The following is a 17,360-nucleotide window of genomic DNA, read 5'->3' as shown; positions in this document are numbered from 1 at the left end:
TCGATGTCGGCTACATCCTTGGGAGACAGCATCAGCCAAACCGAACAGTCTCAAATGGGACGGTCTGGTCTACAGAGGATTTCCTGGGTGCATCACCAGTTGTTCTTGCGTGGACCAGTTAGCAATACTGTTACCTAGCAAACAGCTGTGCTAGGAGTAAGCTAGCAAATTAGTTAGCCCTAAATCATGGACCCAGAGATTATTATATGAATATTTTTCATTTAACACTTGAGATGTGTCACCGCCGGAGACACTGCCGTTTGATATGTTCCAGGCTGATGGACCGTTTTCAGGATAACTTATTAAATTAAGATTGTTTAAGATGTGTGCTTTTAGCTAATAGTAATGTTAACAACGGTTAACCGGTAGCAGGTTAACAACTGTTAGTTAACTTGACTTAATGTATAATTGTCACCACTGTGCAATGCATCTTGGTATAGGCTGGGCCACAAAGGATTCATCTGTTGCATCCTCCAAATTCTGGGAAAGAAGGCTGCATTTCTTGGCTGCATCTGAAGGAGCCTTCGATATGGGACAGCCTTGGTCGCACGAATGTGATGCAATCGGTCTTCAAATGCAGCCTTTGAAGGCTGCACCCCCTGAATTGAGACACAGCTAATGTTTATGAATGACATCAGCTGACAGGTAGTAAACATGGACCCAAGCAGTTGCCTAGAAATGCTATTCCAGTAAAACTGGTCCAAAAAGAAGTGCTGCTAAAGTGTAGTTATACCAACAGCAATGATAATGCAGAGACGCCAAGAGCGCAGGTGTGGAAGACCTGTAAATGCTGACCAAGTGGAACAGGTTTTTTCAGGCAAGGCCTTAAAGAGACAAGTTATGATGGAGTGTTTCTGACAGAGGGTAAATAGAGGTATAATGAGGCAGACTGTATAAGAAAAATGTTTTTTTGTTTTTTAGATGCATGTAGACGCATTCTAGGAGAAACCAAAAATATAAAACTGAAAATTAGTATAATATGGGACCTAAAAAAATAAAATAAAATCACAGTACCTCCTGCAGTACTCCCATTTGAGAAACACTGCTCTAGTTGACATTTGCAGAATAATGTAAATTGTAAATCAACAATGTCTCCTTTAAGTTATGTTGCACTTCATAATCTTTGATCCCAACTCTTAAGGGGCAATTCAATACGAAAGCAGGTGACTTTCATTTGGTTAAAACTCAAATGACAAACGTACACCACAGCAAATCAGGACAGAACAACTTTAATTTAAAGATTTGTCAAAACAGTTTTTATGGAAGACGACTCTTCTACAAAATTCGACTACTGACACATCCAGTCCACCTTCCCTTATAAAAAGCTAATACTAGTAGAGTTGACTTGAAGCAGCAACCACACTGGCATAATGAACAGAGCTGGAAACAATGTGCAGTCAGTCACTTTGAGCTGAAAACAAAACACGACCTTGAGGAGTCGCTTTGTTTTTCCAAACTGAGGCGTGAAAATGTGATGATTTCTGGCACAGGAGCATTTTTACCTTTGGAATACTGATAACAGCGGGTACAAAAGGACCCGTGACTTAAGTGTGTTTTCAATACAGTTAACTACAACAATGCAGCGTTTCTTTACTGATGATGTTGAAATGTGTGTCTTAAGTTCTGGGAAAGCTTTTTGTGATTAACGGGCAGTCTTATCAAAAAAGATAAAGCAAGAAAACACTGAACATGCACCTGTACCGCCTATAACCTGGAAACAGTACAGCAGTTACCATATTTGTTTCTTACTATTTCAGCGTCATCCTACATTTAAAATATACAAAGGAATATGAAAAGATATTTGGCAGTGAAAGGCAGAATCTCGCAGATCATCACTGGAATGTCTTTGGCTCTCAAACACAAATCATACTAAAGAAATAAACGTCAACTAAAATTGGGATGCATATATTTGAACCAGCAAAGAACACACAAGCCCTGGCAAGACTGGCTCCTGAGACACAACTCACACAGGTCCAACAGATAAAGTACAAACTTGTTTAAGCCTCTTATGATTAATAACAAAATCTACGGCATAATTACCTATGTTAAAATCTTAATTACCTACTTAAACCACAACATAAATAGAAGGATCCCAATCATAAATTACTCTATCATACATGTATAAACAATACAGCACAATATTCCACAAGCAAGAAAGTGCCCCCTTTCTTCTGTGGTAGAAGAACTCTTCAGCTTTCACAGACCCCCTGAACAATGGGAATGCAAACATGACCAACTATGTTACGTGCAATATTTTAACAAAAACCTAAGTTATGATTGAGCATTGAAACGATTCTGTAGTGTTGCCTCTTCACTTTCACTCACCACTGATATGAGCAGAGAATTTAAACTTTTCAACACAAAAAAACATTCAGTTTAACAAAAAAAATGTCTGTAAAACAGGAAGCGAATATTATAAGTTATAAAAGTGCAAAAACAGATGGTCAAGAAGACAATCAGATACAACACTATGAGATGACTGAGACTTGGAGCAGACTACTTCAGTCAGAATCCCTTGTTTTTCTACAGAAACAGCTGATATTTAAAAGGTTGATAAGGCACTTCAAAGTGTCTGCAGCACATCTGGACTCCAAGCTCAGAATCATCTGTTTAGATGAACTTCCTTTTTCCAGTTGCTTTCAACATGTGCTGCCCAAACTGTGAAAACAGACAGAAGACAGAATAAGTGTCACAAGCATGAGCCTCTCATCCGTGAGTAGCTGCACACTTCCTTCTACACGGTGATAGGGTTGGCGGGTGGAGTTTGGTAGAAGGAAAATAGTTGTTACATGAAACTGCTCCCAACAAGGTCTGTGGATTAAGTAACTGGGTCATGATTTCTGGAAAGAGACATTGCTGTAGAGTTTTTCACATGTGTTTTGATGGTGCTTTGAGCACCACAAGCCAAGTGACATCTAGATCCATTATACTTGAGAGAAGGCAGACATCTCTACGGCTGATATCGCCAACATTCGCCAACTCACGCCAAACAATCTTGATTGATATATAGCATTACAGGTAAGAGGAAAAATTATATTATATAAATTATAAAATATTTTTAATTTAGGGGTGAACTGTCCCTTTAAGACAAGATCAGTCAAATTACATGTACTTGATTCCTAAAATGAGGAAAGAATATATGAAATTCCACCTCATGAAAAATGTTATATGGAGTAATTCAAATTACTATCAACAAAAACAATTCATAAATGGCTGATATTGTGGCATCTGTGGCATGTACACAGTAACATCTCTCACCAAAGGGGTTTCTGTTTGAGGTTTTACTTCTTGAACTGGAAGTGTGAAATCCTCCTTGTCTCCTTGTTCACTGATGCTGTTGTGTCGATACCGATGGGCAAACTTGCGTTTCAGGGCCTCTGCGATGAGAGCTGCAGCATCTGTAGGATCGCTGGACTTCAATTTGGCTTCACCTTCCACTGGACGACTATGAAACACACAGTTTACAAACAATAACAATTAGAATTTGATTATTTGTGTGGTATACAAACATGTCTGATTCACTGTTTAAGCAGACAGCCACCTTTTGACTGATCGCAACTTGACTTTGTTCATGTCTTTCAGGACGTCAAGCATGCTGGGGATTTCTGCCGGCTTTGAATCCAAAAGTGTCTGGCTGTTTGTCTTCTTCCCCTTGCGCTCCCTTATCAAGTCAATGGCAGAAAATGTCCGCTGGAGATTTGAGAGTGGTGGTGGTGGTGGAGGAGGAGGTGGTGGGGGAGGGGGAGGCAGGGTGCCACAGGGTGGAGGGGGAGGTGGAGGTGTCCCTGTGGTAGCAGCTGAGGTGAGACAAAGGAAAGAGAAATTTTAAGACTGTGTGACATGTGAAACTCTGCTGCCATCTGCAGGAGATTATACATCACTGCAGGGAAGCAAACAAACAAATCACTCAAAGCATTTACGCCACAAGGAAAGAGATAAGACTGTTTTGTGTGAGAGATACCTGGCTGCGTGTTCTTTTCCTGAGCCAATACAATTTGTGCTATCTGAGCTCTGAGTTTGGCGAGTTCTGTCTCTAGTGCGCTGATCTTCTGAATGGCCTCATCATTGGCGACTGTTGGCCCCTGAGGGTCCGGAGTCTCCTGCTGCAGGCTCGGTAGTGACCTCTGGCGGGTTAAGGATTGTCTCTGAGGATGAGGCTCGCGGGCTCGAAACACGAGTCCTGGTGGGATTACTGACCTGTTTCAATAAAACAGAATTACTTGCAGTTATTAGCAATTAGCAATTATCCTGCTGGAAGATGTGAGCCAAGAAATAATTAATAATTATAATAACATTTAACTCACGAAACAAAGTGTTTTACAAAGATAAAAAATAGTAGACAATGATAAAAACTATTTAAAAACAGTGTCATAGTTATTTAAACTGAACAAACCAAACTACATATGAGAGAGTAAATTAAGTCTGATAAAACAATACAAAAAAATTAAAACATAAAATACTGATTGAATAAAATTTCAGAAAATGTATATAAATAAGTTTTAAGGAGTGACTTAACAGGTAAAGAGTGAATTCAGGCCACAAGCCCACTTAAAGCACACTTAAAAATATGATTTTAAGAGGGATTTAAAAGAAGATAAAGAGCTCCCCAGTCTGATTTCCTCAAGGAGGTTGTTCCAGAGAGTAAGGGCCATTAACAGAAAGGTCCCAATCACCCTTGGTCCTGAGCATAGATTGTGGAATGGTAAGCCAAACGTTGGCTCTACAAGATCATTATCCTGCTCTCACCTAGGTCTGCCAAACAAGTTGTCATCATCATCCTCCTCATCCCTGTCAAGCCAGCCGACATCAGCCAGAGAGGCCACCAAACCATTCTGCCTCCTGGCGCTGATCAGGACACCAGCCTCCTCACTGTATGGATAAAGCTGTCAGAGAGAGAACAGCTATGTTCAACATTTGGACAAAAAAAAGTCAGAAAGATATGCCAAAGTTGAGCACATACCAGGACACATTACATCACGGCATTTCAACAACTAATAAAAGGAGGTAATCAAGTAGAAAATAGGAAATGAGGGTAGTTAAGAAGGAGGAGGTGAGGGGATCTCTATAGTGTCAATGAAAGGTTCAGGTAGGTTAGAATGTAGCTCTGTGGGTCTTAAATCAGCACAAGGTTGTTGCTGAAGAAACTGACCTAAAGCAGACAGACTGCATTCCTCAGAGCGAGGGAGGGAGGCTGGAGACAGGAGAAAGAAGAAAAGAGAACGCACAGTGTTGAAAGAGACAGAAAAGTAAAGAAAAGCAGTTCAGTTTTCAAAATGACATGGTGCTGAACAGAAATATCTCAAAAGTTGATTTGTTAACAGTTTAAAAACTTCTGCACACACAGTCAGTGCTCTTTGGATAAGAAAATATCTCTGTTCCAATGACTTCATCCTGTCTGTTTATGGTTCAGAAATGAAAACAGTCACACGACCTGAGGTAAACGTAACTGTGACTCCAGCAGTCACGAGAGACAGGGTGATATCAAATGTGACAACACGCCGTGATCTTACAACAATACAAGATATACATGCTGCTTGTTCAAGTCAGTTAAATGACACAATATTATAAAAATATAAAAATATCTGTGATAGTGGGTAACATTCCCTCACCTGAAAATGAACCCTGGCGCAGGGTTGAAGAGGAAGAGTAGAGGCTATTCTCCTCACAATACTCCTTGAGGACCCATAAGGCTTGGCTGATCCAAAAGCCTGTGAAACAAAATGTAAAACACATCAATTACATCACTAATAAAAGAAAAAAATAATGTGCCACAACCTGCAAATTACAGTTATCATTGATTATTTTTTTGACAATTATATTATATTTGCTGAAATTCTAAAGTCCATAATATGATTTCAATTCAATTTCGGGGCCTGCAGTCCATATTCGACAACATAAGTAAATGCCTCATTGTCTTTTTCTTGGCTGCTTGCCATTATCTGCCTGGCTCTAGGCCACTAGCAATGTTCTAACGTTTGAAAGGGATGTGTGCTCATGTGCTTAGATGAAAATGGTGACTCAGATGTACAATGAGCATTTTGAAAGAAAGGTGTATCTTCAAGGTGGCTATATGTATCAATGTTTTCACTTTGTGATGCTGATATTGGATTGTTGGCCTTAAGTATAACGATCCAAATTGATGTCCATCCATGGTCAATATCTCTCAGATCTTGCACATAAGAGACCCTAACAAGGAGCTTTCAGGTGAGAGCAACACAAAGGCACAACACAGAGGTGTGCAAAGGTCTGTGTAAGACAATGAAATCACATTTTGAAATGTATGGAAGCAGTGCATTCAGCAGACATGTATTGAGTCAGACATCAAAATAAACTGTCACATACCAGGTCCATTTCGATCCGTGGATTATCTTTACTCATTCCTGCTGATGTGTTTCACAAGCGCAGATAGACACATGACTTAACACAGAGGGCATCATCACCAAACAGTCTTCTAGGGGAAACACAGAGCAAGAGTAAGAGGTTCAGGTAGAATCATCTTAAACACAAAACTTAAAACCAACAATGACTTCTTGTGCCTCTGCAAGGTGTGTGAAGATGCTCCTGTACAACTGGCATACACTCTGGATCAGCCTTTGGTGGTATAGACTGATATTAAAATTAAAAAGCAATACAGTCATCTGTCCAATATTACCATTACTAATACGATTTATCTAATAGTTTTCCTGACAAGTGCGGCATGTAACACAACTGTCAGTGGAAACAAAGTAATTGAAAGTTATAATCTTCACATGAATAATATTTATTAAGAAGTGTAAAGCTTCTATTTAAGCAGGGGCACTTATGCAAATAATAAAAAGACATACAGCAGGATAATGAGTTAAGGCTAAGTAGCTAAGATTAGCTAAAGATGCATAAACAAATAAAGCACAGTCAGAGATGTATAACTGGTTTAATGTACTTAACACTGCCTTTTGTGTTGTTTGTTTTGCGATGCTAACTTGACTTGTCACTTGACTGCTATAACACTGCAATTTCCCACTGAGAGCATCCATGTCTCACCATAATTATGCGAGCAAACGTTTCCAAGCTAACATTTACCGCTGTTTGTTGTTTTGCGAGCTGAGAACTTACACAATATACCAAGAAACGAATAACAGTGAGTCAGTGGCAGCTCTGTCACAGGTGTTAGGGGGTTTACGACAGGCTAATGTGCTGGCTAAGCTAATTAAAGCTAACAAAACCGGCGAATCCTAACTTTAGCGGGCTATGTGGCTAAATGCTAACAGGGACAGCAGGCTAGCTAACTCCAGCTAACTTTAACAACCGCTGACAAATGTATTAGGATATATTGAAGACACGCGCAGTTCTGGTTACCCCCAACGTTTGATATTCAACTGTGTTAACGTTATATCCATAATCGATAATCGGCTGTGTCAGTGCGTGACTTTGAAACTAACTTACCGAGTCTGACGCTAGCAAACAACTCCAAGTTTTTCCACCTTGTCAACGGACGGACATCTGCAGCAGGCGGTGACTAAACAGGGAACACTCAGGGAATACACGTTAGGGCCAATGGGATTATACAGATTACAATGGATAGGTTGTAGCCATGGAATGCCACCATTGGTTAGCCATATTGATTGATAGATAAATTAACCAATTGGATTTCACCTTCAAAACAAAACTATCTAATGATTTGGTATCATATCTGTCAATCAAACTATAGCGTCCAATCAAATACCATAAATCGTGTGTATGTTCGTTATACTTCCCTACGTTTGCCGGTGGGGATATGTCCGCGTTAACCTGCTGGGATTCTTATGGAAAACTGGGATGTCTGCGTTCACATAACAGCTGTACCCATTGATGTGCCACAAAACCCAAACAGTGAGCACAGCTGCTAGCGACGGGACCATAGTAAAGAAAGAGGCGCAGGCCTAGCGTTAGTTAAATTGTCCTGTTACAGTTTTGTGGTGGCATCGGGACTTTTTGTGACGTCGTTGTCGCATCTGTTGTAACTGAAGTCGAGTGGGGTTGTCTCATGGTGTTACTAAAAACTGACAGAAAGGTATGTTGTAATTGTCAAGTGACGTTAGCTAGCTTAGCTTAGCTGCCGAATCGCCTCTGTACCACAGGGCGTGATTTGAGGTGAGGTTGGGGGTCGTAGAAAGTGTCTTTGGCAAAAACGGGTACTTGTGTTTTGGGTTACGAAGATTTCGTGATTCTGTCAGTAGTATGCGTGGGGTTAAACCGTATGGCTTTCAGAATTAGCTTAACAAACTATGCTAAAATATATGTTCTTAAATCTTCTAACAATGCATTTAAGTAACTTTACAGGTGTCACCAACCTGTCAGGTTGTGCAGCACAATGGATGGAGGTTATTGCTGATGTACAGCCTCAAAAACTCCAAAAAATCAGTGAAACGTGCTGTAAGACAATGGGATAATTGTAAAAGTTTGACACTAGTACATGCAACTGACACCTCACTTTGTAACGTGCATCATTTTTCTGCACCAAATTGGTTTTAAAACACATTTTAGGGTGTTTTGTTTGTTGGTTTGTTTCCTGCATCAAATTATTTGTAGTTTTGCAACAGATGGTACCACAGATCAATTTGATCAGTTGATTAATAGAAAATTATTTGTGAGCAATCATTGACAATCAAATAATAATGACCTTTATTAAAATAAAAGGCCAAACATTAACTGGTTCAAGCTTCTCACATGTAAAAATCTGATTGTCTCGGTGTCATATTACTGTAAACTGCATATATTGTGGCTTTTTTCATGAGTGATAAGAAAAATAAGCATTTTGATTCGTCGTCTTGGATTTTGGGGAACCGTGATAGTCACTGTAGTCCTTACATCTAATTTAGACAATCTACAGGTCGATAAAGAATGTTTAGCTGAAGCCCTCGTTTTTATGATGTGAGATCCCTGATTTACCTTATCTTTTTTCCAGTAGAGTGAAGAGGTTGGTTTAATGTGCGTGGCATCAAGACAAGAGGCACCATGAGTGCGGAGCTGGATGCACTGGCCGTGGTGAACCAGCTGCGAGATCTTGCTGCAGACCCCCTGAACCGAAGAGCCATAGTAGAAGACCAAGGCTGTCTGCCAGGTCTCATCCTTTTTTTGGACCACCCCAACCCACAGGTCGTCTACTCTGCACTATTGGTAAGCAGCATCCGAATATTTACATTTTCTTCATGTGTTCACACATAAAGAACTTTACATCACAGATAGTTGGTGGTGGAAGAAAAACAAGAAAACTAGTTTTGACTACACAAGGCTGAATGTTCAGTGCTGCCATACAAAGAAAGACATGAAATATTTATAAATCTATTTGAAATATCTACAGCAGCTGTTAGGTTAAAGTAGTCCTGGTTGAATAAGCAGTAGTGCTCCCTGCTGGTTCTGTAATTGAGGTGTTTTCTGCTCATGTCATATTTTGCCCCCCCCTGCTGTTCAGCAGTGTTAGAGCCGGTCTCAGTGACCGTCTGAAGGCCATTTCTCCTACCTCTGCGTCCCAGTCACATGCTGATACATGGCGACGTTAAAACAGCTACATACTTAAAAACACTGCGCAATGGTGACATCTGCTGTCTGTTTTGTGGTGTAAACACAACACAAAGTCTTGATATAGCAACCTCTCCGCACTTCCACCACCACCCTCCTGTACAGTACATGACTTGTATTGTGAGTGCGCATTTAAGTGCTTTTATGTAACAGTTGCTCCTTGATGGTAACCCGTGAAGTGTAAACACGGGGTCGGTGCGTGTGTATTTATTTTGGGTTATGTAATATTTCACCACTGCACATGCTGGCCCTTTCTAAAAGCTCCCTCACTCTCTTGTGATATCACAAAGGGTCTGACAGCTTTCAGCGGCGGATAGATAACGCTTGCCCTTGTCCTTGCAGGCCGTGCGCTACCTGGCAGAATGTCGAGCCAACAGGGAGAAGATGAAGGGCGAGCTGGGCATGATGCTGAGTTTGCAGAATGTCATGCAGAAGCAAGTCCCTGTCACCACCTCATCACACACACACACACACACACACACACACACACACACACACACACACACACACATGCTCACTGTGCACTTTCTTTACATAAAACCTTAACCTAGGATTTCTTTTGTTTTGCACAATGTGTGCCAGTCTGCAAATTTTCCAGGCAGGGTGATGTCCTTCTATTTTGCCATGTCAGGATGAATGTGATTAAAGTTGAATTAGAGCAGGGTGCTAAATGGTTAAACTGCTGTTTCTGCATCTTATAGATTTTAATGCATCTTGCCACCTCTCATTTTCTCTACTTGCGTGTTTTTACTGATGTGAGCTCATATTTGCTTTTGTTTTGTCGTTGAGTTAGCGGGTTGTTTTGCAGAGGTGGCTCATTTTGCACACATGGTATATTTCAGGCATATTTCTTTGTTGCTTGCTGGTCTTGTATCGTTAATGAGCTTTTCTAGAAGCACTGTACACAATTTTAATGTCCTAAAAGAGCATGATGAACCCACTCTGGTCACTTCTGTGGTGTCGAAGGCAGGTCTGCTTTGAGGTGGTGTTCTGCTCCAGATAGCTGGTCCCACCCGAGGGTCAGTGGCAGTTTTGCTAAGTGGCTGCTGGTCATCATCAGCACCCTGATAGAAATAGACCTATGTTCAAATGGCCGGCTGTAGATTGTATGATTATGCCCCCCCCCTTCCCCCTTTTCTCCTGCGGCAAAGCTCTTGCTTGCCCTGGAGTGCACCAGTCACTTCAGCTAGTCAGGCGTGGCATCAAGAGGAGCCCTGCAGTAACGGCAGCAGCTTTCCCTGCTCGCAGTCCAGTCAATCTGACTTTGGGTAGAGGTCGATCATAGCTGGACAGAGTGGGAACACATGGCTGACAGGGGCCGTCCAGCATAGTTGCACCAAACAGGTGTGAATACCATTTTTTTAAGATCTGAAGCTCAGGAAGACGTGGCCTCTTATTCAGCGCATGAACGTAAAGAATAGATGATGAAATCAATCCGAGAGAGTGTTTGCCTTCCATAGAGCTGGAGTAAGGATGTGTTGTATGGTGCTGGAGAGCACCAGGCTCCCAGAGGGCACCCAGGCCAGACAGCTGATGTCGTATGTGGTTACTATGGAAGGAGTGATGACTTGATGACATATGAAGCCGTGTAGCCTGCAGGTTTATCTCAGGATCCCTCACAAAATATCCGCAACTGCAACTGACCTCATGTGGCTTCTTTAAGTAAAGCTGCAGCCCACTAAAATATTATGCTCTGCTGTGGATTTTTTTTTTGCTAAACAGGCAGTAAAAACATGACTGAAGTGCAGAATAGGCTTAATTATCATGAGTGTGAACCAGAGAAATAGAGAGTTGAACGGACACTCCCATTCAGACCAACATACCAGGATGGTCAGAGCAGTGGCCATTTTTATGTGTATCTAAACTTAAGTCTAAACAAACTGACTTGTGGCAGCTCACTAAGGTCACTCACAAAGTATGAAGCATGGAGAGGCGTTTTCAGTGCACCGTCTCGATTGCCTTGCTGCTAGAGAGAAATTGTGGATTGCTGAGTTTATGTTACAGTGTTATATAGTGAGAAAGGTATCCTCTGTAGTTTTAGCAGAGACTTCACTACCTTTTTAAACAGCACAATAAACACAGAAAGGGAAAGGGAGTATTCTTGCAACTATTTATACATAAAAATACAGACACACACCAGTCCAAGTTTCTCTGAACTAAGACTAGCTTGATTACCTTGTTAACTCATCATAAAACACACTTCATTTAAGCTCCACAGAGACAATATAACACTTGGTTAACGTTAGTCTTTGCAGGGCGACCTCTAGCTCTCCTGGTAGAGTGTGCGCCCTATATTGGCTGAGTCCTTTGCAGGGGCCTGGGTCCGATTCCAACCTGTGGCCCTTTCCCCTGTGTCTTCCTCATTTCCTGTCAATCTCCAGCTGCATTGTCTGTCACTGCGGCATCCTTGAGATCAGGTCTACATCTCCAGTGTTAGAACAGGAAGGACATGGTCAGATTCAGGCTTCATCCATTGAAGGTTATGAAATGGAAACTTAATTTCAAGTTTAGGCACAATTTACACTTCTTCTCTCACACAGACAGAGGCATACAGGCTTCATAATATGTCTGCTTTGGCAGTGGTTTGCTATCTCGCCTTTAACAGAAGAATTTTGTCACAATAGTGTGACCATTTGAAAGTGCACATGACTCAGGTTACCTACTCTTTACATCATCATACCTACACTGAACTGCATTGCACCTTTAGTGTTGTTACAGATGTACCTACAAATATGCTACTGATCACTTGTGTGTACATAAACTACATTTCACCCCCCAAAAAAACCCCAATGTAAGTAATATTTTTTACTGATTGTCCCCCCCTCCTCCCTTTCTTTACCCTCTCTCTGTCACCAAAGGAGTACGTCACCCGGGGAGACCAAACTGCTGGCCTCTGAGATCTATGAGATCTTGCAGTTAGCTGGTAAAGAACAGGCCGAGCAGGCTGAGGCAGCGGCTGCTTCCTGCCAGCGTAAAGCCCAGTTCTTCCTGGGCTCCAACAACAAGAGGGCCAAAACTGTGGTGCTGCACATTGATGGACTGGATGATCCTGTGAGTGATCACACATTGAGGACTTAACACGACATGCTGGCACTCATCCGTCATGCTCAAACACACCAAATGTCTGTTAATGCACAAAAATCTTTTTTGGGGCCATTGTGTTTGCTGCTGTCATTATCACAGCGTTGTCAGTGCGGCTTAGCGGCGTCTATCTGGCACATGATAAGGGGGTGGAGGGGTCAGGTTGTAAATGTCAGCCATTGAACAGCAGGACGTTGAGATTGAACCTGAATGCTGCTCTGCAGGAAGCTTGCACCTAGCCAGATTACATTACAGCAGACAGACGGCCTCTGGTGGGCTGCATCGCTATCACTACAGCACAAACACACAGCGCTGTGGCAGCTGGAAACCATAGACATGTAAACTCTGTTTCTCAAGTGCATGTTGTATTTAGCAATATAATGTTTTATCATATATTTTTATGGCCACATTTGACCTAATTAAACTGTTGCTGAATCTGCAGCATCCACATTTCCAGCCATACTGCACTCGTGCCATTAACTCATGTCATGTTGGCCTTGTTGTTTCTAGTCATGCCTTTGAACTGTGTCCTGTTTGTCATCAGACTCGAAGGAGCCTTTGTGAGGAGGCGTTGCTGAAGATTCGAGGGGTCATCAGCTTCACCTTCCAGATGGCTGTCAAGAGATGTGTTGTCAGGATCCGCTCTGACCTTAAAGCTGAGGTAAATGTCTGTCCTGATGCAGAAATTCATCCAGGAACTTAGAACCAGTTATTTATTTCATCAGCTTCCCAGTTTTAATTTAAAGAATAAACTGTGTTTTATCTGTACCTTTCCTGATTGATTACTAAAGACAACACTGTTTTGTCAAGTGTCCGTAGCCCCTTTTGAACTGCCTGTTCTTGGTTGAAATGTGGCGCCATTATTCTGGTGCACTGCTCTTCATAAAAGGTACAATCAGAGAATGGGTGGAAAGACTTTGTCACCTTTAAGATGGCAGCTGTGATAATAGCAGTGCCGAATCGGTGTCTATAAAAGGGACAGCCAGCAGGAGCAGGACAGGTGTGACGTTTTGACGACATGTTATGTGTGCAACCCACCCCTGGGAGATTTAAAATGCAGCTAGCATCAGTTCGCAGCTAACTCGAAGAACAGCAGCCGAAAATGTCCACAAATTGGGAAAACAATGAGGTCCGGGAGATTCTAACCCTCCGAGCAGAAGTTGAGATCAGCTGCCATATAACAGGGACGGTAAATGATTGTTGTTGCCATGTTATGCCACTGTTATTGTTCAGAAAGCACTGCCGACACGTATGTTATATGTCACACTATAGGCAAACGCTATTGGTTGTGTTAAATGTCTCGTTGTCATGTCTCTTATGCTTCCACGATGCCGGCATACTTTCCAAAATCACACACTGGAGTGACATGATGCTGCTGTTATTTGACTCTGTGTAAAAATATAAATGCAACATACAAAAGGGACTTTCTTGCGGCCCTATAGCACAATCTCTGTGAAACTTGTTACACTTAATGTATTTTAACTTGACGTAATAGCATTTTAAAACACTTGGAAACATCTATAGCAAGACAAATGTCACTGTCATCTATTGGTTGCTGTGCTGTTGCCTGTTTTTGATATTAAAAGAGGAGGAATCTGCTCCCTTCAGTCACTGCAAAAGTAACAAATGCAACAAAAGTTAAATATGAACTTCATCACTGGTATGTACAACTTGCAAGTAGTCGTCAAGCTTAATCAGAAAAGGTCAGGTTTGCCTAAAACTGATAAAAATGTACTCTTAAATGTCCAGCGTGTAGAATTTAGGAGCGTCTATTGGCAGAACTTGTATATAATATTCATAACTATGTTTTCATTAGTTTATAATCACCTGAAAATAAGAATCATGTTTCCATTACCTTAGAAAGACACAGTTATATCTACAGACAGAGTGGGTCGTCTGCCACGTAGTCCACCATGTTGTTTCTATAGTAGCCCAGAATGGACAAACCAAACACTGGCTCTAGATAGCACCATTCGCGTTTTCACATCAGCCACTGTAGTTCTCCCACACGCTTGGCACATGGAATAAGTTTCAGTTGTGCAACCTCACTGCTAGATGCCATTAAATCCTACACACTGGACCTTTAACACTCACACTTATATATACTGTATCCAACTGGTTGGATGTCTTGGGCATAACTTTGATATTGGTTTTGGTACCAAAAATACTGAAAGCAGCAGCAGTATTTAGCATTAACATTTGCTTTACCAAGAGTTCTGGTGATGTTTTGAGCTGACAGAAATAAAAAGCATCACAAATGATCACAAAAGTTGTTTTCCCCCCCTCACAGGCGTTGGGCACAGCAATCAACTCCACCAAAGTAATGAAGGCGCAGCAGGTGGTGAAGACTGATGATGGAGGAGAGGTAAGGACAGCTGAGAGAGAGACTGATATGTGGGAGAGAAACAAACTGTAAGGTCTTGATTTACTTTAAATTGCTGTATGTAAGACTCATTTCCAGTTGATCAGCCTGCCCACTGTATGTTGTGTGTATCGCTGTACAGGCAGTGTAGCCGCCCTTGCCTGTGGCTGAGACTTATTCACACTGACATGATTAGCTAGTCACATCTCTGCCTCAGCCTGTAGGCTAGTTTCTTTTTGCCAAACACATGACCAGTCCCTCGTTGCACCTTTTTTTACAGCAGTGTTACCAATTTGCAGCACAAATGTAGTGGAGCTGAATTTGAAGCTGCTAACAAAAATATGAAAGTCCAAAGTGTTTGTTCTACAACAAACTGTAAAGAATTGTTGCTCAAATAATGAGAAATAATTGGCACTGGGCACATTTATAGTCATACATTTTGCGGCCAGCAGGGGTCAGAGCTGGCTCAGTTATGTAATCTGCCTCCACGTGAGGATTATTTGGCTCTGTGGTCAAACAACTGTGCTTTATGTTAGTCTTAGAATTCCATACATCAGGTTTTTTGGACAAATTTTGATGATATTAACACAAATTATTGTTTCTTCTGGTAATTAAAACAAAAATATGATCTGTGTTTGCACAGCTGATTTTGCCATTCCAAGAGGGCTCCGTGGTGCCGGTAGAGGAGAACACCGACATCCCAGACTACCTGCCCGAGGAGGAGAGTCCGTCCCAGGAGCAGGACAAAGCCGTCACGCGCGTAGGCTCCATCACAGACGGCATGGGCTGGCTCAGCACGGCCGCCAACTTCCTGACACGCTCCTTTTACTGGTGACCACTTCCTGTGTCTCTCTCTCTCTCTCTCTCTCTCTCTCTGCTCCCTGTCTCCTCTAAAGTACCATCCAGCTGCAGCCTTAGCGTCTCTCAGCCTCACCCCGGACTAAGCCCTGCCTCACGGCCCTACACTAGTCTAGACTCCCCCCTCTCTCTCCGCTAAGCACACAGAAGCCGGCCACATGTGTGCGACAAGTGCTGGACTGCCAAGTGGAACCTGCAATAACTTAAACTTGTGTATATACTGAGCTACAAATCCCACTACTGGCTATATGTGCACAACTATATACTAGCTGCATATGTATCTCACAAGACATAGCCAGAGGACTTCAAATCAGCCGAAACCAAATAGCATTCTGGAAATGTGTATGGCTGCGTTGACAGAGTTGAAATGTGGCAGGTGTATTTAATTATTCTGAGGCTGATTTTGATTACGTTGAAAGTTCCTTTTTTTGTGCATGATTTTTGGTTGCTTCCTCAAATTGTCCTCTTTACGATACATTATTTCCATCTTTAATTTTCTAATTAATTTTGTCTTCCCCCTTCAGTTTTATTAGCATGCTACGAGTCTTTTGTGCCAATCTTGCCTGATGCCTAGATCTGTGACTGTTGTGTGTGCCTTTTTTTGACATTTTACTTTAATATTTTTCCATCAGTCATTCAAATAATTTAAGAGCTCCGAGCATGTCAGATGTAACGCTCCCAGGTGGCCCTTAGCAGCAGCAGCCGGCCTCCCATAGCTTGTAGCTGACTGAGGTACGTCTCTATAGTAGAAATAGAAAACTAGACACCAGCAAGAGGCCGCAGCCCATTCAGCCACTGGCCCACAAGCATTATACTGTTGCATCCTGAAAGAAGAACTCCTTAGCCGATCAATATAACACCCTTCCTTGCGTTTAGCTGGACTCATAGACATGTTTCTATGGCTGGACTCCTCTGATGATGCTATAATGCAGGAATAAAAACCCAATGTGAGCTTGCAGAAGCTGTGAGTTGACTGACAGCTCCTTGTGTTACTTGCACAGACTTTAGGCTACCTCTGCTTTCAGCCCTCTATCTCACATCAGCGTTACAGTCTTCTGTAGTTTTAGTAAAACTCTTACTCAGCATGTGGAAGACAAACCTGTTAGCCGCCTGCTTGTCAAACGTTTCCCCGTGTTACCCAGACTCCCACTGGACATCTTTTTTTTTTTTTTTTTTTTTTTTTAAACAGTATTGTAGCCTCACCTGTTTAGTTCAGTTTTCAGTTTAGCCAGCAGTGTCCTTAAAGCAAAGATCATGTTGGTGCACGCTCACACACACAAACACACACACATACAGTACAGAGGACTCACTAATGCTGTCACATGAGCAGTAGTGGGATACTGGAACAAGGGTGTGGTTATGTACATTTTGTATATGGTGCCTGATTCCCTAAAATCTCAGACTTTACATGTGAAGGAAAATTTTGTTTTTGTAATACTCATTTGCATTTTATGTCACAAAATAGGATAACAGCAGCTAATGCTAACGCTCTTAGCTCCTTTTCTTTAATCTTTACAACCCG

At 41.8% G+C, this 17,360-nt stretch overlaps 2 protein-coding genes across 4 annotated transcripts; one reads left to right on the top strand and one right to left on the bottom strand.

The window, feature by feature from the left end:
* Positions 1–1,213: 1,213 nt before the first annotated feature.
* On the bottom strand, positions 1,214–7,524 carry mtfr1 (mitochondrial fission regulator 1). Of its 2 annotated transcripts, none has more exons than XM_049565727.1 (8): positions 7,423–7,524; positions 6,343–6,451; positions 5,610–5,708; positions 4,747–4,883; positions 3,962–4,197; positions 3,542–3,797; positions 3,259–3,445; positions 1,214–2,658 (listed from the first exon to the last, which is right to left on the bottom strand). In XM_049565727.1, the coding sequence occupies exons 2-8, from the start codon at positions 6,376–6,378 to the stop codon at positions 2,611–2,613; spliced, it is 999 nt and encodes a 332-aa protein (XP_049421684.1). In that variant the 5' UTR covers positions 6,379–6,451; positions 7,423–7,524; the 3' UTR covers positions 1,214–2,610. The 2 variants fall into 2 exon arrangements, with proteins under 2 accessions (XP_049421684.1, XP_049421685.1); XM_049565728.1 differs by having other exon boundaries at positions 6,343–6,448; positions 7,423–7,501.
* A 296-nt stretch (positions 7,525–7,820) lies between these two features.
* Positions 7,821–17,018, top strand: armc1 (armadillo repeat containing 1). 2 transcript variants are annotated; one of them, XM_049565232.1, is made up of 7 exons: positions 7,821–8,029; positions 8,927–9,135; positions 9,880–9,971; positions 12,396–12,588; positions 13,163–13,279; positions 14,909–14,983; positions 15,624–17,018. In XM_049565232.1, the coding sequence occupies exons 2-7, from the start codon at positions 8,974–8,976 to the stop codon at positions 15,813–15,815; spliced, it is 831 nt and encodes a 276-aa protein (XP_049421189.1). In that variant the 5' UTR covers positions 7,821–8,029; positions 8,927–8,973; the 3' UTR covers positions 15,816–17,018. The 2 variants fall into 2 exon arrangements, with proteins under 2 accessions (XP_049421189.1, XP_049421188.1); XM_049565231.1 differs by having other exon boundaries at positions 7,822–8,029; positions 8,924–9,135.
* The last annotated feature ends 342 nt before the right edge of the window (positions 17,019–17,360 follow it).

Source organism: Epinephelus fuscoguttatus, linkage group LG21 (genome assembly GCF_011397635.1).
Source record: "Epinephelus fuscoguttatus linkage group LG21, E.fuscoguttatus.final_Chr_v1".
NCBI classification, from domain to species: domain Eukaryota; kingdom Metazoa; phylum Chordata; class Actinopteri; order Perciformes; family Serranidae; genus Epinephelus; species Epinephelus fuscoguttatus.
Note: the sequence above shows the minus strand (reverse complement) of the source record. Positions and strands in the feature narration are given on the sequence as shown.